This window comes from Fistularia commersonii, chromosome 16 (genome assembly GCF_037954325.1).
Source record: "Fistularia commersonii isolate RoL2024-O1a breed Wild chromosome 16, RoL_Fcom_v1.0, whole genome shotgun sequence".
NCBI classification, from domain to species: domain Eukaryota; kingdom Metazoa; phylum Chordata; class Actinopteri; order Syngnathiformes; family Fistulariidae; genus Fistularia; species Fistularia commersonii.
In genome coordinates, this window is record NC_141299.1 from 11,673,156 (window position 1) to 11,700,578 (window position 27,423).

The 27,423-nt window shown below is 39.2% G+C and overlaps 3 protein-coding genes and 1 long non-coding RNA gene across 7 annotated transcripts; all 4 read left to right on the plus strand.

The window, feature by feature from the left end:
* The first annotated feature begins 599 nt into the window (after positions 1–599).
* Positions 600–10,603, plus strand: atcaya (ATCAY kinesin light chain interacting caytaxin a). Of its 2 annotated transcripts, XM_086161600.1 has the most exons (13): positions 600–756; positions 2,030–2,129; positions 3,838–3,896; positions 3,980–4,228; positions 5,059–5,232; positions 5,414–5,516; positions 5,597–5,728; positions 6,012–6,098; positions 6,929–7,027; positions 7,224–7,259; positions 7,342–7,413; positions 7,558–7,617; positions 8,333–10,603. In XM_086161600.1, the coding sequence occupies exons 2-12, from the start codon at positions 2,053–2,055 to the stop codon at positions 7,589–7,591; spliced, it is 1,122 nt and encodes a 373-aa protein (XP_086017726.1). In that variant the 5' UTR covers positions 600–756; positions 2,030–2,052; the 3' UTR covers positions 7,592–7,617; positions 8,333–10,603. The 2 variants fall into 2 exon arrangements, with proteins under 2 accessions (XP_086017726.1, XP_086017727.1); XM_086161601.1 differs by lacking the exons at positions 600–756; positions 2,030–2,129 and adding an exon at positions 2,844–2,975.
* A 2,570-nt stretch (positions 10,604–13,173) lies between these two features.
* Positions 13,174–16,549, plus strand: mibp (muscle-specific beta 1 integrin binding protein). 2 transcript variants are annotated; one of them, XM_086162252.1, is made up of 8 exons: positions 13,174–13,377; positions 14,047–14,137; positions 14,689–14,848; positions 14,965–15,139; positions 15,569–15,640; positions 15,791–15,897; positions 15,980–16,065; positions 16,274–16,549. In XM_086162252.1, the coding sequence occupies exons 1-7, from the start codon at positions 13,352–13,354 to the stop codon at positions 16,063–16,065; spliced, it is 717 nt and encodes a 238-aa protein (XP_086018378.1). In that variant the 5' UTR covers positions 13,174–13,351; the 3' UTR covers positions 16,274–16,549. The 2 variants fall into 2 exon arrangements, with proteins under 2 accessions (XP_086018378.1, XP_086018379.1); XM_086162253.1 differs by having other exon boundaries at positions 13,182–13,377; positions 14,689–14,737.
* A 1,832-nt stretch (positions 16,550–18,381) lies between these two features.
* On the plus strand, positions 18,382–19,743 carry LOC147225938 (uncharacterized). Its single transcript, XR_015107298.1, has 3 exons — positions 18,382–18,820; positions 19,090–19,152; positions 19,390–19,743. It is a non-coding gene; the product is annotated as an uncharacterized LOC147225938 (long non-coding RNA).
* Positions 19,744–22,576: 2,833 nt separating this feature from the next.
* Positions 22,577–26,688, plus strand: loxl5a (lysyl oxidase-like 5a). Of its 2 annotated transcripts, none has more exons than XM_086161744.1 (7): positions 22,577–23,390; positions 24,069–24,177; positions 24,871–25,008; positions 25,512–25,668; positions 25,782–25,877; positions 25,970–26,085; positions 26,163–26,688. In XM_086161744.1, exons 1-7 carry the CDS (start codon positions 22,592–22,594, stop codon positions 26,167–26,169), a joined length of 1,422 nt encoding a protein of 473 aa, XP_086017870.1. In that variant the 5' UTR covers positions 22,577–22,591; the 3' UTR covers positions 26,170–26,688. The 2 variants fall into 2 exon arrangements, with proteins under 2 accessions (XP_086017870.1, XP_086017871.1); XM_086161745.1 differs by having other exon boundaries at positions 25,970–26,040.
* Positions 26,689–27,423: the final 735 nt, after the last annotated feature.

The following is a 27,423-nucleotide window of genomic DNA, read 5'->3' on the forward strand; positions in this document are numbered from 1 at the left end:
GATTGGTTAGATGTGGATGAGGTAAGGACCTGAATAATTTATGTTTGGAGGGGGATCAGAGTGGAGGGGTGTAGTGGGTGTGAAAGAGACTGGGGCAAGGAAAAAGAGGGAGGAGGAATGCTGGGGATGGAGAGAGATACTGTTGCCAGGGAACAGCAGCCACATCGAGAACGACTGAAAACAGCAGCAGGATTATCTCATGGAGTAAAAAGACAGAGTTGGATAAATAAGCCGGTCCTATGGATGAACTTGGATAAAGACAATTAAAAGGGGAGTTGAATGGATAATTGGGAGTGCAAGTTATGAGGAGCCTAAAATAAGAGACTTTCTTGGCAAAGCAAGATGCATTTTGATTTGAAAAAGAAATAGCCTCTTGGTTTTTGTGGATACATGTGCAGAGAGAAAGCCTGTCAGCTCACTCTTTACGGCCGGCCATTCCCCAACAAAGGTGGACAGAGGCAGTGTGAGAGGGGAGGGACTGGGTGGTCCGGCACAGAGGTGCCCCCTGTCTTCAGACACCTGCTGCTGGCTTGCGGTTGATATTGAGGACACTGACTGTGTCTGTGCACGACTGAGTGTTTATGCATGCGAATGAGTCCGAGAGAGAGAGGAGAAATTGCAGCTTGACCCATGCTTTTCTGTCGCCGTGATGGACCGGGACTCCGCTTGAATCTGTATGTCTGTGACAGTAAAGGGAGGGAGCGTACAACGGCACAGATAGGCCACGGCTTCCGAAGAGGATCTTAGACGACTCATGTGAGTAAAGTCCCTGGCATAATGCTTGTGATCGCAGCACATTGCAGACACTTTGCACTGACCTCGTATGAAATCCATTTGGTGCATGTGGGATGACCTAGAAAAGCAGCAGGGCCATTTTATTCAGAAAACATAATGGGCAGCATGTTCGGCGGACATTTATTTTGTAGAAATGTTGATTTCTGTTGCGTTTCCAAGGTTAATAATTGCAATCACATGGGCGACACCTTTTTTAATTGCTACTGTCTGTAAAAGTAAAAATCAGCTATCGGCATTCAGATTTTTGTACAATCTTACACGTTGACTGCACCATTCTCACAAAATTGTTTTCAACATATCTGTTTTTTCTACAATTAAACAGCTATGTATCTGACAATGACAAAATGCACCCTTTTCTTGTTTCATAGAGTCACGTTTGATAATAAATAAGAGTTGACCCGCAACAAATGGGAATGTCAGCCCATTTGACTGCACAATCATTTTGATTGTTTTGGTAATTTAAGACCTGTAGGGATTAATTAATTCCTCAGTTTGATGCATGGCTACATTCCAGTTTGTACACAGCTCAAGAGTTATCTCCAGAATCAAAGAACCGCACATTTTTCAGTACACATCTATCAACAAACTATGGGGCGTTATTCTAATTCGTGTTGATAAGAATTTTGCAGTGTTTTCGTGTGATCATTAGTGGAAACTCTCGCTGCCTCGCCAGGTTGAATTAAACACCCACTGTGCTAGTTTTATAAACAAAAATCAACTATGTTTTGCACCAATGGTTCATGACATTGGCGTCTTGTAGCGAAGACTTCTTTACATTTTGTTTGAAATACAAGCCGGAAGACTATTCCACACACTCAAACAGTAGTAATAATAAATAAAAAAATAAAAAAAAATAGTTTCCACATCAGTGAAATAGGATTAGAGAGCACTGAGGGAGAATAAACTCTGCCTGTCCTCGACAATGACCTCTTGAATTCCAACCAGGAGGGAGTTTGTTCCTAATATTTGACTTTGAATCACATGCCCCTCACATGTGCCCCTGTGGATGCAGGGATAAAAGAAACATGTGAGCCACAGTGGTTACTTAAATTTAAACAAACGAGGTATACATTCAATACATGCCCTTTAGGTGAATTCTGAATTTCTCGTGGCAATCTAAATGGGATACATGTACGCCGGACGCAGTCCTACTGTTGACTCTCAATGTAATCCATGAAAGTGATTGTTTTCCCCACTATTTCAAATGCATAAAGTATTTTCTTCTAATATACAGGCCCCTGCTCTCCTCAGTGAGAGATGGGCACGACTGAGGCAACTCTCAGGTTGGAGAACATGGAAGTTAAAGATGAGTGGCAGGACGAAGACTTCCCCAGGTAAGAATTTATTTATTCACTATCGATTACCATTATTTCAGAAATGCTACCAAATGATGTCCATGCCAACAAATAAGAACGCTGACAGTTTTATCTTCCGCTTACACGTTTATCTTTTCAAGATGTACTACTTATGTTTTTTTCTAATTGTGTAATAATGATGCATTAGATTTATGGGCATCGATGATGCTCAATTAAAGCTTTGCATTAAAATCTTATCGAGGCAATTATAGTTATTGTCTTCATGTTAAACAAAGAATATCGTCATAATGAGATGAGAGTGGTCTGGATGTGGTGCGTGTGAATAGTGTAAAAAGGGACTATGATGGTTCAGTTTTGAGCTGGTCAATTAATTAATTCAGCAGATTTTGAAGACTGTAAGGAGGTGCAAAGCTGGATGGGCAGAAAAAGAACAGGGTGAAGAATCTGATGATAGTGGGCCTTAGGTTCCCTCCCCCTCCTCCCTCCTGTCTCCTCCCTCCTTCATTCTCTCTCCTCCCTCCTCTTTTCTCCCTCCTCTGTCAGACAGAAAGGCAGGAAGCCAGGGAGCAGGTGCAGCTCTCTCCATAAACGGTCTCAGGCTGTCATGTGACGCAACAGCACAACACAGCATCGCCAGGAAAATGGAGGCAGATTTTGGTTGAGAGAGAGAGAGAGAGAGAGAGCGTAAGAAAGAGAGAAAGAAAAAATAACCATTAACAAATATATTAGTAAGGATTTCTCTGAGGGATGCTCTGCCAAAGACTATAAAAAGCGACTGGGAATGAATAAGCTCACTGACTATAAAGGTGTGTCGATTGCAAAAAATCTCAATCAGCTTTGCTAAAAATAACACCCCTCTGGAAGGTAAGCAGCATCATTTCATACTGATTTCGACATTTGAGTTTTATTAGCTGGAGGTAATCGAATCCGGAGACTGTAACAAAATAGATTATCTCGCTTTTGTTATGGGCTAAATTCCCCCACAAAATCTGTTTCCATGTGTATAAAAAGGAACAATGGCAGTATAGGACGACTAATCACTGCATGGGTCCCCGAGGGAATAGGAGAGCGAACTGTTCCCCCCTCTGAAACCCAATGTTTTTTGGCTCTGCAAGGAGATTCACTGTTATACAGTACACTCTTGCAGATGGGATGATGAAGCAGTCGGCTTTCACAGAAATCTAGCAGTCTGCATCGCCGAATTCCAAACTATATGCCGTCCTGGCCTCAGTTCTTTTCCTGTGCCGTTGTGCAAAAAGTAATCTTCCCTGCACATATGTTTGAATTTCAAAGTTTTGCTCTCTTATCTCAAACACGGCTGTAACATGCAGAAAGATAAAAACAGAGCGCCTGTCTGCTTTTCCTCTTTCATCGTTCTTAGCTGTCTTTCTGCTCATCCCCCTCTCATGTGTTGCCTGGCAGCACTGTAATCTTCATCACTCCCCAGAGAGAAGTTCATTTCCATCTATGTCCTGTTTCTCTTTCTCCCCCTTTTAAGAGACTAGCCAGAAAAGTGAAAACACCTTCACCTTGAATGGTGCACTGGGCCGCTCCCTCCAATCATTGTTTTATGGTGGAAAAAAAAAGAATATTTTATTTGTATTTACATTCTGATCCAGCTACTTAAACCGTGGAGAGTTCTCCCTTTCATTTTGCAACAATACATCCCCTGTTCTTCTCTATTTAAAAACAAAAGGTCCCTGATGTGTGTGTGTTTCTCCCCCAGACCCCTACCAGAGTACGGAGACATGGATTCCTCCTGTGGTCTCACAGATGACAGGGCCTGTATGCAATACTGGTGAAAAGAGGATTTTAAACTATCATTCGTGGTGATCATCCTTTAAACTCCACTTCTTTTCTTTCTGTAGCTCCACCAACAACCCTAAATGTGAGCGTACCTGGAGGTGGCGCCGGTGGGTCTTCGACGCATCGCAAACGGCGTACATTAGTTGCGCCAGAGATGAACTTGTCCCTAGATCAGAGCGAGGGTTCTCTGCTATCAGACGACTTCCTGGACACGCCAGATGACCTGGATATCAATGTTGACGATATAGACACCCCGGATGAGACGGATTCACTGGAGTTCATAACCAACGGCAACGACCTGGAGTGGGAAGGTAGGAGGTGAAGATGCGTACCCATGTGCGATGACTATATCTCTCTCATTAACTAATTTTTACTAATCTAGTCAGAAACTAACAATGCTTGGAACACAGATGTGGGTTGGAGATGCAACATGACTTTTTTTTTCTACTAAAAGCTGCAATTGTATTTTTTTCTTTTTGCTTCTTTTACTTTTTAATTCACTACCGTCAAATATTTCACTGTAATATAAACTCTTATTATTCAATAGAATATGTATAATCCCAAATTGAAGTAGAGGACTCATGACCTTGCATTTTTAAAGCAGAGAAAACATCCCTAGATAGCCTTTAATGATTCACAGCAATGTTAAAATATTAAATGTAACCAATATGCTCAACATTTTCCAAATGTCCCCAAAGTTTTTTTTTTCAATACTAAAAGATAAAATATTGAATACATAGCATGTTTATAACCTCTGTAAATGATGATGAAATTTAAGTTGAAGTTGTTTCTCCTGAAAGAAGGATGATGTGATTTAGACATGATTCAGTTCAATGGTTCTATATAACCTAAAACTTATCCTTTCATTAGGGTTAGAACTAACACATTCATTTATTTAGTGCTTAGCTCATGGCTGAACCACAATCGGACATATTTTTATGAGTCCACTGCTACATGTACAGTGTTGATGTCCTTGAATTCTATGTGTAGGGACTGCAGTTGAAAATTAGCCAACTGGCTAATACCGCTTAATAACGGTACTGACCTAAAGAAAATGCTAAACACTAAAATCAAATGATCATCTATACACAGAGAAAAAGCTGTGCAGAATAAAGAGATCAATCTTTCTGTTTTTTTGCAGATGACACACCAGTGGCCTCGGCCAAAGTCCGCCCTGCTGGGGATTTAGGAGATGTCGACGAAGATGGAAATGCCAGCAACGGCCGTCTGTGGCGAACGGTGATCATTGGAGAACAGGAGCACCGTATTGACATGCAGGTCATCAGACCCTATGTCCGGGTCATCACGCACGGAGGTCAGTGTGTCTGGATCCCTTTTCACGCTTTGCTTTCCTAGAAACTGTGAACAAGTCAATTACATGGTTAAAAGGCAAACAGTTGCCTTATGCCGATAATGTGCTGTGGAGGTTAAATCAGTCCAATGTATGCACGATGTGTCAGTTGTTGCAAATGCCTTTATTTTCCATCTTCCCTCAGGTTATTACGGCGAAGGTCTTAATGCCATCATCGTATTCTCTGCTTGCTACCTCCCTGATAGCAGCTGTCCAGACTACCATTACATCATGGAAAACCTCTTTCTGTGAGTGCGCCTCATTCACTTCACATGTTTATATTTAGATCCGCCAGGGTTTGCAACATCGTCTATCACTGCTTCTCCAGGTATGTGGTGAGCAGCCTGGAGATGCTTGTGGCTGAAGACTACCTAATCATCTACATGAACGGAGCCACTCCTCGGAGTAAGATGCCTGGGATAAGTTGGCTGAAGAAATGTTACCAGATGATTGACAGGAGGTGGGCAAAAAAAGGAAACTAAGAAGAATCTGCTGTGACGTGTTGATTGACGTCCAAATAATGTGAATTATTCTGTGGTTTATCTGTTGACTAATGAAATGCAGAACAACACAGCGGGGTAATGAAAGTTTTCTCTTCCCGTAGGCAGAATATGACTCATAAGGTAGACTAATTAAATGCCTCTTGCAGAGGTAATGACATGACTGTGGCATGGTGTGCCAAATGCTGTTATTTTTGCAGTTGACAGTCTCTGTCTGATTTTTCACTTGTGTTGTGACGGCAGATTGAGGAAGAATTTGAAGTCTCTGGTCATCGCTCATCCCACTTGGTTCATACGCACGGTCCTGGCTATATCGAGGCCCTTTATCAGGTGAAACACTCGAAGCACCTTCTGACATCTAACTTCATAAAAATCTGACTTGATATAACTCAGGGAGCAGTTTGTGCAAATGTCTTCACCAAGGACAAGACCTCACAACGGATGATGAATACTGTATAAAAATACCTACAACACTGCAATATTAAATCAGCTCCCCCTCCTCTGTACTAATCACTAAAATTGAAAGTAACTTGAGTATGAAAATATGTTTTCATTTCACCAGTTGCGCTACGGCATAGATGTCACTACTCTCACTGTGACATGGAGGCATCTAATTCCCATTTCCCATTAGATTGGAGGGAGAATTGTCATATAATATGTTGGTTGATCTATCAAATCTGCAATCAGTTTTAGGAACATGAAAACACAAGATGAGAATATCTTTTATTTATGTCTCATTACTGATATTTATACATTTTCAGAGTTTATATGTGGTATACTGAGGATGGATGCCTTGTCCAATTTCTTGCATGTAAACGCTGCATTTGGATTTCTTTCACAGTGAAACTATGCCAAGGCAATTGTCCTGTTGTTTGTTTGGCACATGATTTTTACAATTCCAAAATGATATACAGGCATATGGATAAAAGGAGCTGTAGATCCCATGATATTCAATTCCACATAATGCTCAAAGTCCCTACCATTTGTTTCCTAAATGTATGTGGCTGAAAGTGCAGCTGATGAATTCTACAAGAAGATGAAGTTGTTGAACTTTTGAAAATAAAGCCATTTCAGCACACAAAGTTAGATATTAGTGTGCGGCTCACATTTATGCCGTTTGCGTTCGACATGACTTTTGTTGTCCTGTTTTGCTTTTGTAGTGTGAAGTTCATGAACAAGATCCAGTACGTGCACAGCCTGAGCGAACTGGCAGACATCGTGCCCATGGAGCATGTCCACGTTCCCGAGTGTGTTGTGCAGTGAGTGTTTCTGACCACTAGATAGAGGAAATGAGCTATGCAGTGCTTTCCGCCCTGCGGATGCTTTGATATATTACGGCTATGGCTCATTTTCATCTTATGTCCAAAAATAAGTGTAACTCAACCGTCAAATAGGGGTTTTATTTCGTCAGACTGATGAGATGGGAGTCACAGTAAAACATGTTCTTCATTTTAGATTCGATGAAGAGAGGATTAAGGCCCGGAGGGAAAGGTAAGAATCCTCTTGTCCGTGTTAACTCAGAAATCTGATTCTGATTTTATAAACATTGCTCTGCAAAACTGTGCGAGTGCAGGATGGAGCAGGAGCAAAGACAGCAGCAGCAGCCACAGTCGGGCCCACAGGAACCAATTAAAAAGTCTGAGAGGTAAGAGCAGTCATTTTAAGGCAGTGGGATTTTTTTTTCTCTCTTACAAATTTGACTGTTCTGATATTCATCTTTGTTTAGTTGTTGGATAGCTGTAGTTGTAAAGCTTTAAAATTTCTCAAAATACCCCGTTCTTTGTTCCAGGCCAAAGTCAGTGCTTGTAGAGCAAGGATTATGAAAGACAAGGAACGTTTCCAGTTGAAGGTAAATACGCTTTTATACATCTTGTACTGGGAGCAAAAATAAAATACACTAAAACTGAAGGGCCCTTTTTTTTTTTTTTTTTTTTTTTGCAAAATACAAATACAGTACAATGCAAAATACAAAATACAAATACAGTACAATGCAAAATATACTAATAAAGGTATAAACCGGGGATGAACGAAAATGTAACTTCGTTAAAAAGAGTATTTGAAAGTTCTCCTTTTGTTACCCTTTCACACTCAAATGCAAATGGAAATTATACTATTTGTCATTTTACAGCAGATTGACTTCAAAGTTTATGTTTGATTATGATCCCTTTTGTGAACCCCCAATGTTAAAGTTTGAAGTGTCTCACTAAACCAGAGCACCTTGAGTAGGAGGGTGCTTAAAAAAAGCCATGAAGTATCAAAAGAAAGAATATGATTATATTAATTCTGAACAAAATAGCAGGTTCATTTGCAAGTCATATCTGCACCTGAGTTCACAGCTGGGTAATGTGATGCATTATGAGAACAGAAATTTTCACTAAAGTAACTGTCATTCTCACCCTTTGATCAGGCTATTAGAATTAAACACCACATATAAAACACATATATTAACCTATAACCTATACAATAGGCAATTTAGTGGAGAGATTCACGAACAAACAACACTTTAACATCAGATCACAAGTTTTTTTAACATTGTAATGTGGAACCATTTTCTTCTTTTTCAGAGATGTGACATATGGAGCATGAAACTTTTAATGTCAACTGCATCTCTCAAGAAGCAGCGATCCAACCAGTCTACATCTCCTCCCTAATATCAAGATCCAGCTGCTGCTATTGTATGCCATTACTGTTTTTCCATTCAAGATGTTGAACGCTCAACTCCAAGTCTCCTCGTGGTAATGTTTTTTCTCTTTTTTTTCGGAGGGGTCAAATCTTACTGCACCTTAAATATGTCTGAAGGAAGCCGTGGTTCTTTTTTGTGTTGAATCGCCAATCAGCCGTGTGATTCTGAATGGTTCATACTGTAAAGTTAAGGTAAAATGTGTTGGGAACATTTTAATGGACTTTGGAAAGAATTTCAGAACTTGTTATGTTCATAAGAAATACAAATGGTGAAAAAATAAGAGTGAAAAGTATTTTTGGGGGGATTCAAATGATGTTTACAGGCCTTGGAGGATTTAACTCTCCACAGGACCAGAGACATGTAAAAATAATTGTGTAACAACTGATGTAACTGCAGCTGGATAGATTGTGTGTTAGATGTAAGCAGCATGGCCTTAATCTCTATTTCCGCCCAATAACTGCTGTAATTTTAAGCTAGAATCTTCAAGCTCTCATTTGCTGTTGTTTTGTTCCGTCCGTAGGAATTCAGTAAAGCAGGGAAGCCTTGAATATTGTTGTCATCTGCTCTGTGAGTCTCCCTCCGTGCCCTTTATCTGTACTTGTAATGTACATTTATAACGTGCCTCAGTTTTATCGTTAGTAAAATACAGGAACATGATCAGAATTTGACCCAGAATAGAAAATGGATCATAATGATTGAGTAACCTGTTTGTTGATTATAATGTGTGTAAATGGATATAAAGTGACAGCTGTCTATAAGGTTGCGCCAAATATGAATTTCCAATCTAATGTGAAAAACAGTTGGTAGCTGACTTTTTTTTTTTAATGGCAAGGATTTATTTCTTTTTATAAAAAAAAATGTGAATAACTGGATGCATTGGAGCGGCAATTTAAACATAGCAGTTTGTTAATATCTCAAACCCTTGGCTTTTTTTAGCCTATGAGCATCATGAGTCATATATTCAGCAATGCGCTTACGTTCTCATTACATCCACAATGCTGCATTAATCAAATATTCAGTGCTACGTTTCATGAACATGCACTATAAGCTTAGCATGTCATTTTCTGTAAAATTTATGTCACAGTGGTCATAATCAATGCAAAATACGCAAGTACAGAAATATTTTCAATGTGCTAGCATTATTGTGTTAAGGGCAGATTTTGAATTCATTCTTTTAAAGTTCTACACATGTCCATCCCTGTGAAACGCTTTCTTTAGGATACAATATGACAGTAATCATAATGAATTGGCTTGGATGGAGCTGAGTGCGACCTGCTCTGTTTTTGCGGTTGCTACTGCTGAACAATAACACTTTCTCAGAAATGACAGACGTTTAAACATGCATTCTTTTAAGTCTACGTGTCCCTAGAATTTTTATGCATGACAGATTTTAGATTTTCTGTAGATCATTGTTTTTCCCCTTGTCTTCCATTTGTACAAAAGATACTCCGTTTATGCCAGGAGGAAGATTTTTTTATTTTTGTAAACGCCGCATAATTTTATTACCTAAATTGTTTTGCGCTGTTTCCAGCACAGAGCTCAGAATGTGACCGATCTATGTTAAGAAGGTGATGATGTCTCCAAAAAATTTTTTTTCCTTACTAAAATTTGCATGACTAAGGTTATGTAATTGTGTAGCTGACAAAGCATAGACATCACGTATGCTTCTGAAATAGAAAATAAGATTAATCAAACGTCTAAAGTGCCATTTCAATTCTATCATTCACTTGATGTTTCAACTTCATAGTGCAGCAAAGTCAAAGAAAAGTGTTCTCTGTCCTGTTTGATTGTTTGCATTGAAATATATCAAATCTGAGCTGTTTGGTCAAATTTTTATGCAGAAACTCAGCTCAGTACCTACAGTTTGTAATCCCTGGGTTTCAGTTGTGCTGGCTTCGCAGAGTGCCTCTTAATCAACCATATTATTAGCCAACCAAATGATAAAAAAGGAGGATGTGATTTAGAGAAGTCAAACCACAGTCTGCAACAGATCAGACACTTTACTTTCGACTTATAAAAGCACAATCTATCATAAGAAGGCTTTTTCTCATTATTAGTATGTTGGGATATTATATTTGTTTACAGTGGATGACGTCTGATATTCTTTACACATCTGCATTGTACATACAACAGAATAAATTTCTGGTTCAAACCCTGGTGTAATCTTGTTTTTATGTCTTTGAGCAATTTTTACAACTTAAGATACAATAAAAAAAAAAATTAAAAAACATTAAAACAATAATTACTGAGCATAAGCTTCAATTCTTTTTTTTTTTTTTCTGTAAAAATACAGCATCGCCTGCATATATGCCCACTCTAGGCAGTTTTGTGAGGTTCTACAACAATTGTAGAACATAAGCCCATCCTTTGAGATGTAGTTTATAAATGAAAGAAGACACATAAGACAAATTGCTCCAGCACAGATTAGCTATGAGATGAAGTGAATATCAGTGTAAACCGGACTTGTGGTAAAAAAGCCTGAAGGCAATTTAGAAAAAAAGTCTACTTTTCAGGAGTACCTCTGCTTGAAGTCAGGTCCTATTTGTCCCGAGGGTACCAACTGCTGGATGGATGAGAGGGGGACACGTTAACATGAGACTACAGCAGGGAATGCTGGGTATTTCAGTGAGTTTGACTGATGTCCGTGGGGTTGAGTAAACCTGCTGTCATGTTAACTTCATGCATGTGAAAAAATGTCTGAATCCTTGTTGGCTCCCAAGGAATGTCATGAGTGTAAGGTTGCTGAACCTGCTAAGATAAAATACCTATGCATTTTGTTTGCATCGGATAAACTGCAGTCGATAAATTAAAGTGCCTTGTAAAAATTATGTAAGACAGCCTGGGACATGACATCAATATTATATTACTACGCTCAGTCTAGTACGCAGTAGTTCTCTGTACGCAGAGGTTTTTAGAAATGGGACGAAGTTAATACAATTTTAATCGACGTGCCTAAATTTCAAGAAACTAAAAAATGACAAGATAGAATCTGGCAGAAAAGACCTACTATTACTACTGTTGCTTTAACAATTATCTAAATATCCACAAGAAGTGAAATTCATCTCATGCTCAGAATCATTGGAACAATAGATGTTATCTGACATTAAACAACCATCATATTTTCCAAATCCATGCATTAGAAATTCCAGTTCTGTTAATCGAATATCTGATGAAAAAACATGGCGTTTGTGCATGATAAAGAGTCAATTCAAGCTTGTTGGGTATGGTACATAATTTAGTTGCAAAAGTCTGAAATACATTTTGTCAGTATTTGAAGGTAAATATTGTTTCATGCTTTAATGTAATGTACCATGTTCCTGTTTTCAAATCCCCTGTTATACAGTGTGGTAGCTAAAATAGCAAAAAAAATATTCATTGTGCTCTCATAGGCCATAAGAACAATTGTCTTAATATGTGTAATGTCACACTTGACATGGAAAAGAAATCGGGATTAAAGTGCCAAAATAGTGAATGACCTTCTTTACCTGCTGAGTGGCAGACAACCATATTTGGCTCCAGGCAGCACACGAAATGTATCCGTCTTTTCTTGGATGAAGGGAGTACTGTGTCACCGCTGTAACCATAAGACCGTCACATGAGTCCCTCATCACACACTCCTCACTGACTGAGGAAAAGCCCTGGATTGCTGACCCCGTAACCCTCGCCCAACTGCTTTGACTGAATTCACCTGGCACATTAACACATGTGCTCAAATAGAAATGCTGATCACAAAAGTCAGAGAAAGAAAGTTTGATAAGAGCTATACAGGCAGACATGCTGTGTGAAAACATTAATCCGTAAACTACATTATCACTACTTGGTCTTCAACACTGCTTGCCATATTCTTTCCAATTTAGGGGATCTGACAGTTCCACAGATTGAAAAATATAAAAGGCAAAATAGTTTGATATTGTTTCTGAAAAGATACTGACAACATATTTCATTTATGGGTTTTAGCTTATTTTAAGCAACATTTTTTTTTGCCATCCCGACAAAGCCATTTATAGACACGGTGAAATAAAGTGTTACATTATCTGTCCACTGTTAGGTAAGCATGTGATGGGCTTATAAGCAATCAATGCTTATTATATATTAAGAGTATATACTCTTGATATATATATCAAGAGTTCAAGAAAACAAATATCTGGACCGTAAAGGAGGAATGTTTTGGAAAATGTTTCGATTTTACTGAATATGTCATGTCAACAGTAACACATTATTATTTTGTTTTAGTTCTTTTTTTAATCTATATTTTCAACATTATCTTCAATTTTTGGTGCTTGTGGTTTTAATCATTATTTCGCATGTCACTGGTATATAGCCGTATACTGCATGATAATAATGGGCTACTTATTCTCCAAAACAGACACCTCATCTACAATTTCCTTCAAAATATTTGACCATCAAAAACTTACAAGTGTATATAATAATAATAATCCATGACCTGCTACAGTGTTTATTTTTGAGCAGCTACAGTAGATGTTTGACGTAGTTTTACAGAAAGCGTCATACCATCAGTAAATTTTCTCAGATGGACAGAAGCAGGTGTGACACGGTATGTGTGTACGTAGCCCGTCCGCAGATTGTGATTGGCTGTCGGCCGCAGCCCGAGGGGAGCTGATTGGCTCCCGCGGAGAGGCACGTACACGTCGAATTCGAGGGAGAGGAGGCTCGAGCTCGAGTACGCCCCGTGACCGCGCGGGCAGTGACGTAACCGTGACGCGTAGGATATAAAACTAAATGACTCGCGCGCAGGTTTGATGGAAGCAGTGCGAAAGCGCGGATTGCTACTTTTGACATAAAATAATTCCTAATTATTATTTTTTTTGCTGTTGGCCTACTTCTTTTATATTGGTTCATAGTTTCTTAGGCCGAAAACAACACAATAGAAGAGACGAGGATGAAATACATCATTGGAATTGGAGGGTAAGTCACTTTTAAAGTGTTCCATATATGTATATATTAAACATATCCCTCACTAGCTAACATAAAGTGCAATCGAAAATGGAAAGCTAATGATGCGTCATAAATGAACAAAATAAAGTCTTGCCTTGCGGTTGTTTGAAACAGTGTCTGTGGCGAAACTGTTTTTAAGCATAATGATATATGTTTTGTAATTAGATATGTATATCCATTAATTACATTTTTAATTCAGCAGCCAGCCGTGTTAGTTGCGTTTCAAACGGAGTACCGAGCCACGTCCGGTCAAGCCTAACTGTTGACATCCAGAGAGCGGGATATTTAAAATTGCAGATCGTCTTCGAAAGTGGAGGGAGTTTAAACACGAGAATAGATAGAAATCAAAACCATTTTGATGGTTCATACAGGAACACGTAAAAGATTTACAGACGATTTAAGTTGACTTTGTGAAATAATAACAACAATAGCCTCATTTCGAGCCCGCCGGCGCCATTTGTGCCGCGTTTTTATGCAGGGCTTACTATTTGTCACATTGCACCGCATAAATATACCAGACAGAATAGATTTACAGAACTTTTAACCGCCAGGTTTATTTCATATTTGATTATTTATTTATTTATTTTCTGGCAATACGTATAATGTACATTTGGATAATGCAATTTTTTTTCCCTTTAGTGTCACTAATGGTGGCAAAACCACCTTGACCAATAAGTTGGTCAAAGTTTTGCCAAACTGCTGTGTTGTACATCAGGACGATTTCTTTAAGGTGAGCCTCAGGACATGCTTAATTTATGTGCATATAAACTGCAGTGTTTTACCTCCATTTTCCCCCCTTAAACTTGCTTGAGCTGTGGATGTGAGTCAAGCCATGACCATCTCCCCCCTACTTGCGCATTGTTCGCCTCTAACACTAACCCTAACCCAAATGGAAATGCATTTCCTGGCTTTGTAGGTCAAGTTAACTTGTCATGCTGCTTAAGTCCCATTTTTGTCTTACGAACATAATCATTTCAAGCTTTTTACATATTTCTACACTTGCAAACCCTTCTTTTTTTATTATTATTATTAACTGCACTTACCTTTGACTTTACACAAAACGTTTTTGAATAAATAAAATCCATCAACACTGGGACCATGCTTTATCCATTTCTTTTCTTTTGCTAATCTCATTAAAACTGTTTGTCTTTTTTAACAATTACATTTTTCTTTGCTATGTGCCTTTCCCTGTACATTCTTCAACCTTAACTCTAACATGTGCATGGGAGTATTAAACCAGCTTTGAGTTTGCAGCAATGTTTATGGTTACTGTTATTTCAGAAACCTGATCAAATAGAAGTTGGGGAGGACGGCTTTAAACAATGGGATGGTAAGACATCATCGGAGTCTGCCGCAAACTCATTGTTTACCGTAGTCAAATCCCTCCTACACCCTACGCTCGCGGTCCTCCAAGATGGCCCATCACAGTATTTACCTGATCGTTGAGTCCGGTTATTTCGAAAGCCAACATTTTGCGGCTTTTAAAATATTTTTTAATTTTCTATGTTGTAAGATTCATCAACAACTCTTTGTTTTTCCCCAAATCTTGCTTCATAGTGATCACTGCTATGGATATGGAGGCCATGAACAACACAGTGAGAGGCTGGATGGAGAACCCTGTGAAATTTGCCCGTTCTCATGGTGTCAATCTGTCATCCGCCTCTGATTTGACCAACCCTGATGACGAGATCCACATTCTTATCATCGAGGGCTTCCTGCTGTACAACTACCCGTAAGTTCAGTCACGAGGGGCCGGCTGAAAGATGTTCTAATTAAGGGTGTTCGTAGCTTCTAGATGTTTGGAGAAGTGGAATAACTGAGCTACATTTTTTCCGATAAGTTGAGTTTTATTCAACTACCCATCATCACAGGCACCTCAAATTCAGAGAATTTCTAATTGTGTGATGTTTCGGGGAATGTCACGTGTACATCACATGTACTCCCCGGTACATAAAGCTTGTGTAGGTACTTGCAGACGGGTCCTGCTTTTTGAGATAAGAGATTCAATAGAAAGGGGCTCTATGCAGACCATTCTGGCTTCATGCTGATTGGTAGACTCATAGGAGAGAACACCAGACACGTTGCAAAGCTAAAGATAAGCTTTTGTGAAAAGTGTCAACTGTTTTTGTGCTTTCCATTAAATTTTGCATTTTTCCTTTAGTCCCCTGCTAGATGTCTTTAACAAGTGCTACTACATCACCATTCCCTACGAGGAGTGCAAGAGAAGGAGAAGGTGAGGAGCATTTTTGTTTTCAGATCCATAACTGTGTTTTTTTTTTTGTTTTTGTTTTTTTTTTCCCCCCGATTCTTTTTTTTTAAGGATGTGAATCTTTTTCCCTTCCCAAAATCATGGAAAAATTATAACGTTCAATCATTTGTACAGTACAAGGCAGTACACTGTGCCTGACCCCGCTGGGCTGTTTGATGGCCATGTTTGGCCCATGTATCTGAAGCACAGACAAGAGATGGAGGATAGTGGCTTGGATATTGGTATGTTGCTACTGTTGTTGTTTTAATGTTTATCTTTTGGGATTTTTATGCTGTCAACCTGATGACTTTGTGTATCTCACAGTGTATCTGAGTGGATTGAAATCCAAGGAAGATATCTACAAAGTGGTGTATGAGGACATTCAGAACAATCTACTTAATCGTTTATAGGTGAGAACACTGCCATGGCTATTATGTGATTTGAAGGAAAACAATTTCAGGGTATTTACATTAAAGTATAGTTTGTATCTTTAAATATAAACATACCTTTTCCCAAGTGAGATAATTTTGAATTTCATAGAAATATGTGGAATACTGTATGATATGTATTACACTTGCCTCTTATTTCTTTCTTTTTCTTTTTTTTTCTTTTTTGCAGACTCTTCCCCAACCTTGTACAGACATTTGTAAATAATGGATTCATTTTTTAAGGCATCTTTGTAATTTTATTTACTCTGTAAAGACTGGAGAAAAATGTATTTATCCTTGTTTTTAGATCATTTTTAAAAATCATCTTCAGATGTTTTTTTTTTTTAACATAAAGATAATTGCTGAGCGGATCTGTAATTGATGTTACTGTTAATCTGATTTATACTATACTATTGGTTTGTCCAACTGCATTCTTCCATAAATAAATGTACTGCATGAAGAAACATGACATCAAACACCCCTGTGGTCTTTGCAGTTTTTATAATAGATAATGTTGGATTTTGTGCCTCATGACTTTACTGCATCACATTTTGCCTCAGCTAAAAATCAGACATTTGGAATTCAGCACTTTGGAGACTGCACACCATGACTGGCTATTATGAGTAAACCTTTCATCAAGCCAAAACTCCTTCTACACGAACAGGCTTGTTGCTGGAAAACAGTCAGGAACAATAAATTTTGAACTGATCAGCATCATTAAGTTGTAAATTGAATAGCTATCCAGCTATAAAAGATTAATTATTAATTTGTGGTAATGTAATCTAATTTATTTGCTGTTTACTTTCAAGGAGTGAAGGTAATTTGACCATTCTCATGTTAGGAATTTTTAAAACATGTATATTTGCATTTTATCAAAATGTTGACAACCTAATTTCTTTATTACATAACTACCCTACCTATTCATGTGACCATGTGTATTACCTGTGAAGTCCGAATAAGATTTGTCACATCGCTTTTCATGAATACTAACATCCAGTTTGGAAATTGTCGGACACCTTGGAAGTTCAGTGATTGACACGATACCTCACAGCAACCCATGTCTTAGTGTCAAGTACCAGGATGTCACATGCAGCTTTAGTTAGTGGTCTAATTTTCTATTTACATTATCAACAACCTTTGTGAAGACTGTAATACTGTCAGTCCTCAGCAATGGTTGAAAGTGGTTAACCACAGATTAGTACGATCCGTCTTTCATTATGATCTTCAGTCACAGAGTGGGAAGTGCATTGTCATTGTTACACAGATGTAGCTGATGTTCATCACCCAAATGTTCTGCACAGGGGTTTGCACATTATGAGGTGGGCCTCTCCCTGGAACCTGGGAGTTTCAAGTTCAAGAGAGAGACCCTGAATGGTGGAGAAGCTTCATAAAAGGGTAAATGGCTAACAAGACACTTACAGGGAGAGGAATTTGTTTCACACCACATAGTTCAGAAAATAAGCAATTCCTCATGTTGTGTATATCTTAATGTTTTTGATGAAGTCCAGTCAGGCAAGAGGTAGGCTGCCACGTGCTGTATATTGTCTCTTAATTTGGGAAAACGTTAGTAGATCTTAGAGGACCTATGAGATTAACACTATTACCAATATGTATATTATATAAGTAGTCTATCAGCAGTGTGTTGACAGCAAATTGACCTAAAAAGGCTGTTAATAATTTCATATACAAATGTGTACTTTTTTTTTCACAAGGAATTCATTTCCTGTTTGTCCTATGAAGGCTAAATAAAACTCTGTCTATAAGTGCATTTTGAGGCCCTCATTCAAAAGTGGAAAAGTAAAAAAAAAATCCTTTACACTTCTGAGGGCAGGCTTCTAGTCATGTTTGAGCTTGTGATATGTAACTATTCATTAGATGAAATTCAATTCTAATTATTTTCTATCTCAGTTTGGAAGTTTCACTTGATAATTTCCCCTTGTGTCATTCACTTCAGTGTATCTTTTCTTTAGTATTTATTATTATTTGTTGTTTTTGTATTGTATTTTACCTCTTGTAAGATTTGGTCACGGCAATCTTTTGTTGGAATATTATGCTCATTTTTTGATACTATTGATTAATGCTTAGTCTAAAATTCCCTGTTTCAAATACATTTTCAAGAATAATTTTCATATCATACCATTGCAAGTCCCAGTAATGGAGTCACTGTTTTACTTACTGTATTACCGGAACAGACAGTTGTTTATCTCCTCATGACATAAGCGTTGGGCATATGTCATCTGACAAGTGCATGTCTTGTGGAAATGAAGTGACGTGGTGATTGTTGTGACGTTCTTGCAGGTGGATGTGGATGTAAACACACTGGCCTGTATTCCTGGTGTTAAATCTGACAACAGTGTGTGTGACGGTGGTGACACGTACACAAGTGAATCTTTTCATTGAGCCTATGAACAGAAGCACAAAAACACAAGATCATTTTTGTGATGAGGATAAAAGCACTGAATAGTGTCTTGCTCAAGAGTTTCACTCTGTCTGTATCCTTGAAAAAATTTACCAGAGTAAATGCCACACAGCGTGAAAAGGGGCTTAATTGTCCCAAAGCTTCTTTACAGAGAAATCAAATCCAGTCTAGATATTTTTTCCTGGACAGACCTGACCCAAATCCTCAACAGCTCTTTTTGACCCATGTGACTGAAGCGCGTCCATCAGCTCACAAACAGCAGAGACGTCAGGTCAACACCGCTCGGAGCAGAACATGTTGGTACAAATAGTCAAAAAGGTCAGATGAGTTTCTCTATCATTACTAGCGTGGATACACACTCCGTACTGCTGCATGGGAGGAACCATCTTATTCAAGTATTTGAACATAAAAAACATGCTCAAGTGGACTTGACATTTTATTAAACTTCCACCAGGATATTACTTTAATTTCTTATCTAAAAGTATGCATAGCACAAATCTATCTATTCAAATATTTTATGAATGACTAAAAGATTGGATATCTGTTAAGTGAGTTCATTTCTGTGTCTGGTATAATTTGTTTTGCAGGGTTTTTGCAGCAGCTATTTTGAAAAAATACGCATCGGATCTCCAGTACAGAATACATACAGGGTGAGGATGAGGTGTTACTCTTTTTGTAAGCTTGGTAGAGGTCTGTTAGGGTGATCGCCATGCAAGATCATGCAACAATAATGGATGTAAAAATAGAGAACTGAACAGGTGGGGGCAGTGTTGCAAGCATGTCAGTAATGAATTGTTTCTCTGTAATAATTTCTGACAGGTAATCCTTTTTTTTCCGGACATATTGCACTTCCAAATGCATTCCTTTCTTCTCTGTCTTTATTACAGTGAAATGTCTGCTGAGTTTACTTCCATCTCTGTAGGACGGCTGACAGATTGACAGAATGGGCATCCCAATGGGAAGTGGGAATGTCCTTATGTGGGAGGTTTCTCAGCACAGGAGACTTGGATATCTCTTGAGTGCAAACCCCACCCTGTCCAGATGGCACACTAAAGGTGTGTGTGTGGTCATTGCCTGTCATTTCCAAAGACTTCCTTCTGATGTCCTCCAAAGTGGCATATGCAAAACTGAGTTAGATCCAAGATCCCCTACAAGTTTTAACATGGCTGTGAATCAATTAGAGCCACCATGTCTATGGTTAACATCTGTATTCCCTTCAGCCTGCCAGACCGACACATCAATTCCCATCACACCACTGACCTATGGAAAACATCATATTTAGAAAAACAACAAAAACACTTCCTGATTCCCAAGGGTTGATGCAACTGAAAACAAACACTACTTTATTATTGATTTTCTAATATTTAAAAAAAACTTTCATAACATTTCCACTCTGAATGCAAAGGATTTTACAATGTTCCACTGGCCACCTCCACTATAACCCCTCTAAGCCTCCAGCATCCTGTCCCTTCACATTCCAAGGTTACAACCTGGACAGAGGACGTGTTGAAATCTGGCATTAAAATAATTCCACTTACCCCGAGTTTGGCCAGGTCACAGGTATTGGATAATTAGAAGGCAGCGCCGCCATTTAATTAGTTTCTTGCAGCACAAAATCCCCTAAAGGTCCAATTCCCAGTGCTGTACTGTGGAATTGGCTGTGTTGCAAATGAAGATCATTTTTTGCAGCAATTTGCACAACAATGTTGTGCACATAATGGATGCTTGTGATTATCCGTCTGCAGTTGAAATCAGTCTTAATTAACTCTTGCAAGCTTTTATTTATTATAATGCCTTTGGGTGTGAATTGGAAAGGTGGTCTATTTACTATTTGTTGAATATGAAATTAAACAAAATGAAAGAAAGAATTCTATAAAAGAGCAATAATGAATCAATTTTCTGACGTTAAAATCATCTATACTAGTGTTTGACTATAATCTAATAAAACTGCTACTATTCATGTGTCTATCCAACTTAAATCAGAGAACACATAAATATTTGACCTCAGCTGGCTTAAATAACTCTCTAATGTTATTGCAACCTTAGAAATTGTAATAAAAACAGCATTTTAAGGTTGCTAAACATGGATAAATATTTTGGTGTCATCAGTGTTGACACATTTGCAATGCTCAGTTAAAATCATATTTATTGGGTTAAAAATAAACACGTTCATTGATGGTGTCGGATACATCATGTCTTAAATCACGAGCAGCGACAACATGAGGAATAACACCCGACCACTTACTAACCACATGAGCCAACTGGACAAGATCAGCCTGGATGCACAATTTGATTTGATTACAGTGTGCGTAACACTGTAACACACACACACACACACCCAGAGAGAGATTCCTTCTCCTGTTTCTCACACTCACTCGCAGTTTTATATGTGCAAATTGCTGAGAGGCTTGGCGAGCTTGCCTGGGTGTGAGAGTGTATTTAAAGTCAGGCTCTTGGAGAGGAAGTGCAAAGAGGATTTAATCCTTATTGCACATGCTGTCTTCGCCACCGTGTCAGCTGTGGCTGCCAGTTTACATCAATCTCCATGCAGCCACAAGTGAAAATGTTATGGTAACAACATGTAATGCATATTTTAGAATCATAAATATTTTAACCAGACCAACTAACGCCACTAAACAAAGAATAATAAGAATACAAACTTATTCGTGAATTATAAGTGTCATTCCTCAAGGTGAGTCCACAACGCTTAACGCCAAAGAGCCTGTCCGGAAATATTTAAAAACAGGAACCATTTTGTGAACACAAATACTTGCACAAGGATATAAAAATAATTTCAGACATCCTCAGCAATTAGGTGTATTATTTATTTACTGAAGGCACTTTCTTCAGCTGGTGACCCCTTGAACTTAGGGTAAGCCATCCTCATGAGCACAGACATCTCTTCACATTATTTTATCTTACTTGCCCGCATGGAGCCTGCATAAATCACGACACTTGGACCGAAGCAAACTCGAAACGACGCAGACTATTTGTGTTTGCAACACCACCTTGTGGCAAGGAGGCTCAACCAACGCCGCACTGCTTGTTTGTGTTTGTTTGTGTTTTAAATTTGTTACGGTCAATGATGTTGAAGTGACAGAAAACGTTCAAAAAATGAAGCAAACAACTTAATAAAATGAGAACCATTTCTACCATCCGGAGTATTATTATTACTATTATTATTATTAGTAGTAGTAGTATTATTATTGTTATTATTATTATTATTATTATTATTATGATTATTATTGATGGTTAGATGGAAGAGGCTGATTTGCTGTGGTGCTGAAAGGAAGAGATGATGAGGATGATTACTATTATTATTGTTGTTTTTGTTATTATTATTGTTGCTGTTGTTGTTTTTGTGTTTGAAAAGAGAGACTCTTCAGTTTGTTCAAGATTCCAGAAGTGACATAAGTACAATCTTGAAGCATGGTTAAAGCCAGATCGGTAGGAAAAAGCAGTAAATTATGACCATATTATTGCAACGAGATATAAACAGTGTAAAGAAATGTAAACAGTATTAAAAGGCTGCGGAAGTGCAAAGAATGAATGCAAACTGAAATGTAAATAAGTGGATGGGCTGATTTACATATTTGACCCTAGAACACTAACGCCAGGTGATTTTCACCCACACAATTCTTGTCATGTGATTTTCATTGTGTTGCCATTGTGTTTTATGGGTCCTTGGGTAGCTTCAGGCTGCTTACTGATGTTATTAATTGTATGTTTGTTTCCCTCCTCCCATCGGCCCATCTATAAATTGATGAAAACTGTATTTTATCCAGGGTATTGTATTGGGTAAAATATATCCAACGTTATTGATTGTGTTACTTATTTTCACGTTGGTGTTCTATGGTTAAAAAAATTTAATTTCTGCGAAAGATATATATACAGCCACGGTTAGATGTCTGCGGTTCATGAGGTCGGAGGCAGGCACGACTTTGCCATCATTCATGAAACCACCAATAAGTGTGACTTCCCCGGCGTGACGGAATCAAACACCAACTCTCCGCCCGGTCCGGCTCAAATCTTCATCACTGAAGTTTCGGGGCTAGAGTTGTCGTGACAGAGAAGCAATCGCTCCCAGGAATGGACAACTTAGTGTTCGTCCTGCTCTGCGCCCTGGATGCCTTGGTGTGTCTGAGCGGCGGCCAGCGGCATTTACGCGCGCAGGGCCCGTGGAGACAGCGGATTCAGTGGGAGGCGAACGGCCGTGTCTACAGTTTGCTCAGCACCGGAACGCAGTATCGTTCTCCAGTGCAGAACCGGAGACGCACTCAGCTCGTACTGACAGCAAAACACGGTTTCAATCGGTTCTACCCTCCCAGAGCCGGAGAAACCGGAGACACCGGAGATCGGTCGCAGCAAAATGATGACCACAATCGGATGGAAGCGGCGCTCCTGGGCGCGGACGCCGGCATATACTTGGCGTCCTCCGGGAGATCCGGTCAAGGGTCAGGTCCGGCGTTGTTCAACCGCAGCGCGGCCGCTTTCACCTCCGTCCAGGAGTCCTCAGGCAGCGGAGTACCGGGAGGAGAGCGGGGCGCGCCGGCGGCTGTCGGCGGGGACGCACGGCGCACAGCGGCGTCATCGCCAAGAGTATTGGATTTTACGCAAAAGCGTGGGGGCCGGATCGGACCCGAGGGAGGGAGCGACGCGCGTCCTGTCCCACGAGAAAACGGTTTGGAGGACGCGCAGGTCCCCACCGCGCTGTCCGGTAACGCAGTAGAGATACGCCTCCCCCAGCGGTGGCAAGGCGCGACACGGACTGGCGATAACTTAAATCACCGGAACTCCGTTTTCTATAACGTGTACCCTCCCGACCGAGGGAACCGGGTCTCCGCCCGGCCCCCGCCTGCGGGCTACGGCACCGGCTTCTTCTACAACGGTACGCCTTACGAGGGGTCATTGGTAGTTCATGAAGAGCAGTGAGACAAACTAATGTATTTCATCCATAGAAATATATAATGTGTCATTATGTCCTAAAACCACCCAAATCCATTGTACTGCAAGAGTAAATCCCCCCTTGGATAGGGTGTTTGCAGAAGATCTGCCTGGTTGTTTTACAGATTTGGAGAGAATATGAGGGTCTATAGACAGTAGGATATGCACTGAGAGAAAGACTGTTGACTTAATTTGAGATTTCTTTTCCTTACTTCCCTTTCTTTTGGCTACTTCCCCCAAATTCTCTCTATCCTCCTCTCTCACGCGAACTTACTTAATTTCCTTTTTCACTACACCCATTAATCTTCTCTTTGGTCTTTCTCTCATCTTCCTGCCTCGCAGTTTCAATCCCAGCATCCTTCAATCGATACATTCACTATCCCTCCTCTGTACATGGCCGAACCAGCTCAGTATGGCTTCTCTGATCTTATCTCCAAAACATCTACTTTCTGTCTGAAGGAGTCCTATCCTGATCCCATCCATTCCTTTACTTGCTCATGTTTACTCAATAGTTACAGACTGTAACATGAAATTCAACTTGGCTGAAAAATGGACCGACAAGCAGATTTAAGGTATAAATAACCAGGTGGTTGAATCTCGAACTGACAGATTCCCTCTGCAGGTTACCCAGACTTGGTTCCCGATCCTTACTACATCCAAGCAGCCTCTTCCATCCAGAGAGTGCAGATGTATGCTCTCCGCTGTGCTGCTGAGGAGAACTGTCTCTCAAGGTGCATTTCACTATTTTGTCATGATTGTGTCACTGGCATCAAGGAGCCCCAGTTCATTCGTAGAAAATGCACAAGTCACTTATTAGATCTGGCTTTTTTTCTCGGTGTTGTGCGCTTTGTCCTTACTTTCTCTGAAGCTCTATGAAGCAACTTTCCTGTCGAGTGTGATCAAATTTATACAATTTGACATACATTTCACCAAGGTATGCTTACAGAAAAGACAGGTGATGCTAAATATCAAAGAATCCATTGAAGATGCCACCTAATGGTGAGTTCTGCAAGCACGATTCCCACTTGGAATCAAAAGCTGAATGAAAGTGCTGCTAGACGCAGTCCTGGCATGCAGCCGGGATTCTCTCCTCTGATCTGAGCAGCTGCTTTGCCAAGGAAAATAAGCTCTGAATTCAAAGGGAAAGGATTTATGAAGTAAATGCAAAAATTGGTGAGGCAAGCCCTGAAAACCACCTCCGTCAGTCCGGCAGTAAATCTATGACTGTGCCAACTTGTCAGGCGGAATGGAGTTTAATGCGGTCTGGAGAGAATATGTTAAAGATCATGTGTTATAACCACAAGCAACAAGATATTCTGAGGCAGCCCCTGCACTTCTTGATTTAATTTCTTTGCTTTTTGATACCCACTGAGTTCATTGCAGTGGTGTGGGAGGTAAAACATTAGTGTTTCTTTTCTCTCTAGGTCTGCGTATCATCAACGTGTCAGTGATCTTGACTACAGAGTCTTGCTACGTTTCCCGCTGCGTGTCAAGAACCAAGGAACAGCAGACTTCCTCCCGCTGAAGCCCAGGCATGAATGGGAATGGCACAGCTGCCATCAGTGAGTTGATATTAAGGTGTTAATACACACTCCCCCAGTAGAAACCTACTGTTACCCATCCAATTTGATAATTTAGCTTCTGTTATTTTCAAATTATTGCATGCATTTGCTTGTACTTTAGTACATGATTATAAAATCATAGACAGGACTAAAGGATAAACTGAATTAATTGTGAAAGAAATGTGTCAAATTAAAAATGTTTCAAAATGTTGTAATTCTATATTAATGCATATTTGTTGAACGTAACTTTTTAGCAATTCATTAATTATTTATTAATTTTTTGTTTTGTTTTTTTATCATAAGGGATTTCCATAGAACCCATTTGATATAAGGCTTTGTCAAGTGATCAGATTGTGTCCTGATCAGTTGTGCTCCTTTGCATCTCTGCACAAGAATGTGATCAAACAAGCTATGATGAAATGTAAAAACTATTTGCTAAACCTGTAATATCAGCTGAGGAGCACAACATAAATAATAGTTTCCATGACACTCTGTGTCTGCAGACACTACCACAGCATGGAGGCCTTCAGTAACTATGACCTGCTGGATGCCTCAACTGGACATAAAGTGGCTGAGGGACACAAGGCCAGTTTCTGTCTGGAGGACACCTCATGTGACCCTGGGATTCGAAGACGCTATGCCTGCACTGCTCACACACAGGTTGGACTTCCCAGTGAATCGTGATGGAATTGTTTTGCATTCTCTAAATCATCAGAGATATAGAATCAGGTTTTCTTTAAATCAGTTTAGGGTAACCTTTTGTTTTTCCTCAGGGCCTTGGTCCTGGGTGCTATGACACATATCACGCAAGCATCGACTGTCAGTGGATTGACATCACTGATGTTCCACCAGGAAACTACACACTGAAGGTCCAAACGTAGAACTAATGTTATGGATTTAAGACAAGAATTCATAGTAGAATGATTGTGAGGAATTTGTCAAATTTCAATTTTCTACACAGGTGACAGTGAACCCTCATCATCTTGTCCAGGAGTCCGATTTCTCCAACAATGAGGTGCGCTGCGACATCAGGTACACAGGAAACTATGTACAAGCAAGAAACTGCAGGATCACAGCGTAAGTCAGACAAATAGACACCTTGCCTTGTGACTGACAGAAGAGCTTTTCAACGTTGTGTTACCTCTCTTTCATAGGAGCTGACAGGACCTAACATCTCCTCCACAATAAACAGTTCCAAGATCTGTCCTGCAGCTACATTAATCACATTATATTTATATTTAATGTTCTATGTTCTATGTTTAATGTTCTAGCTACACCTCTGGCTACAGACAGGTGGCTAATGGTTAGGCTATGTTATTCATCTGCATCACTTATTTTCCAAGCAATGCATGATGGTGCTGTTGATTGTTATACTGAATTAACCTTGAGAGGAGTGTATAACCAGGATTTATATTGCAAAGGAAATTGTAATACCCCTTTAAAAAAGCTCTAGAAGTTTAATGGTTTATGTGATCCATCTTCTTTGGTTAATTTATTGCCGGCTTTATTGGTTGCTTCTTTTTAGCCTTGAAAGAGAAAGAATCCTTCGTCACAGGGGTAACAGTGGTCTCAGCATGATTCTATGTGAATGTGTTTTAACCAAGCAATAAATGTATAACTGGTATTGAAATGTATTTTAAATGCCAGAAAGAGTGCCTCAATTTCCATTATATTTTTTAATAAAGGTGTGAAATCGCGCTGGGAAGCTAAACGGAATATCGTTGCTTCTTTTCTCATACATTTCTCCATTTGATTTTATATAAATGCTGATTCCAGTAATTACAGTTTAGAGTGACATTTTTATTACATGTTTTCTGTTAAAAGTACTCCAAGTGACACACAAGCATTTTGATGTGTTTTGGTCATGTTATGTTACAGTAGGTGAGTGATAGGGGGGAGAGAAAAAGAAAAGTCTTAGAGCAAAACCACAACAGAAGGTGTTGTGGAATGTTTTGTGCGATTTGCACCCTGCCACCAAAATGTTTAAAAAGACACAGTTAGTTTTGCAAAAGGAAATAATCTTTAAATAATCTGAAGACTAATCCATGACAAAGACACATTAGTGTCTTGTTCTTTTCAAAATCTTGGCTATATTACCTTGTTATCTTTAAATTATAGACTTATGGCAAAAAAGAAATACATCTTTCAGTACTTTGGACGCTGTACTGGAGTCTTTAAAATGTTCATATCTCAAAAAACCCCAGTAGTTGTTAAAGCTTTCAAAAGATTTTTCGGAAATGTCTGGGTTTCTTCCTTTTTTTGTGGCCGATTTCATGTTGATTTTAAATAAATGTATGCATCAGCCAAGTTAGTTAAATGTATTTTTTGTAGAGAAACATTTTGCACTTACTATTAGTAATAATCTATTTATGTAATAGCTTTTGTAGTGATTACATTTAAAATACGGTAGTTTCA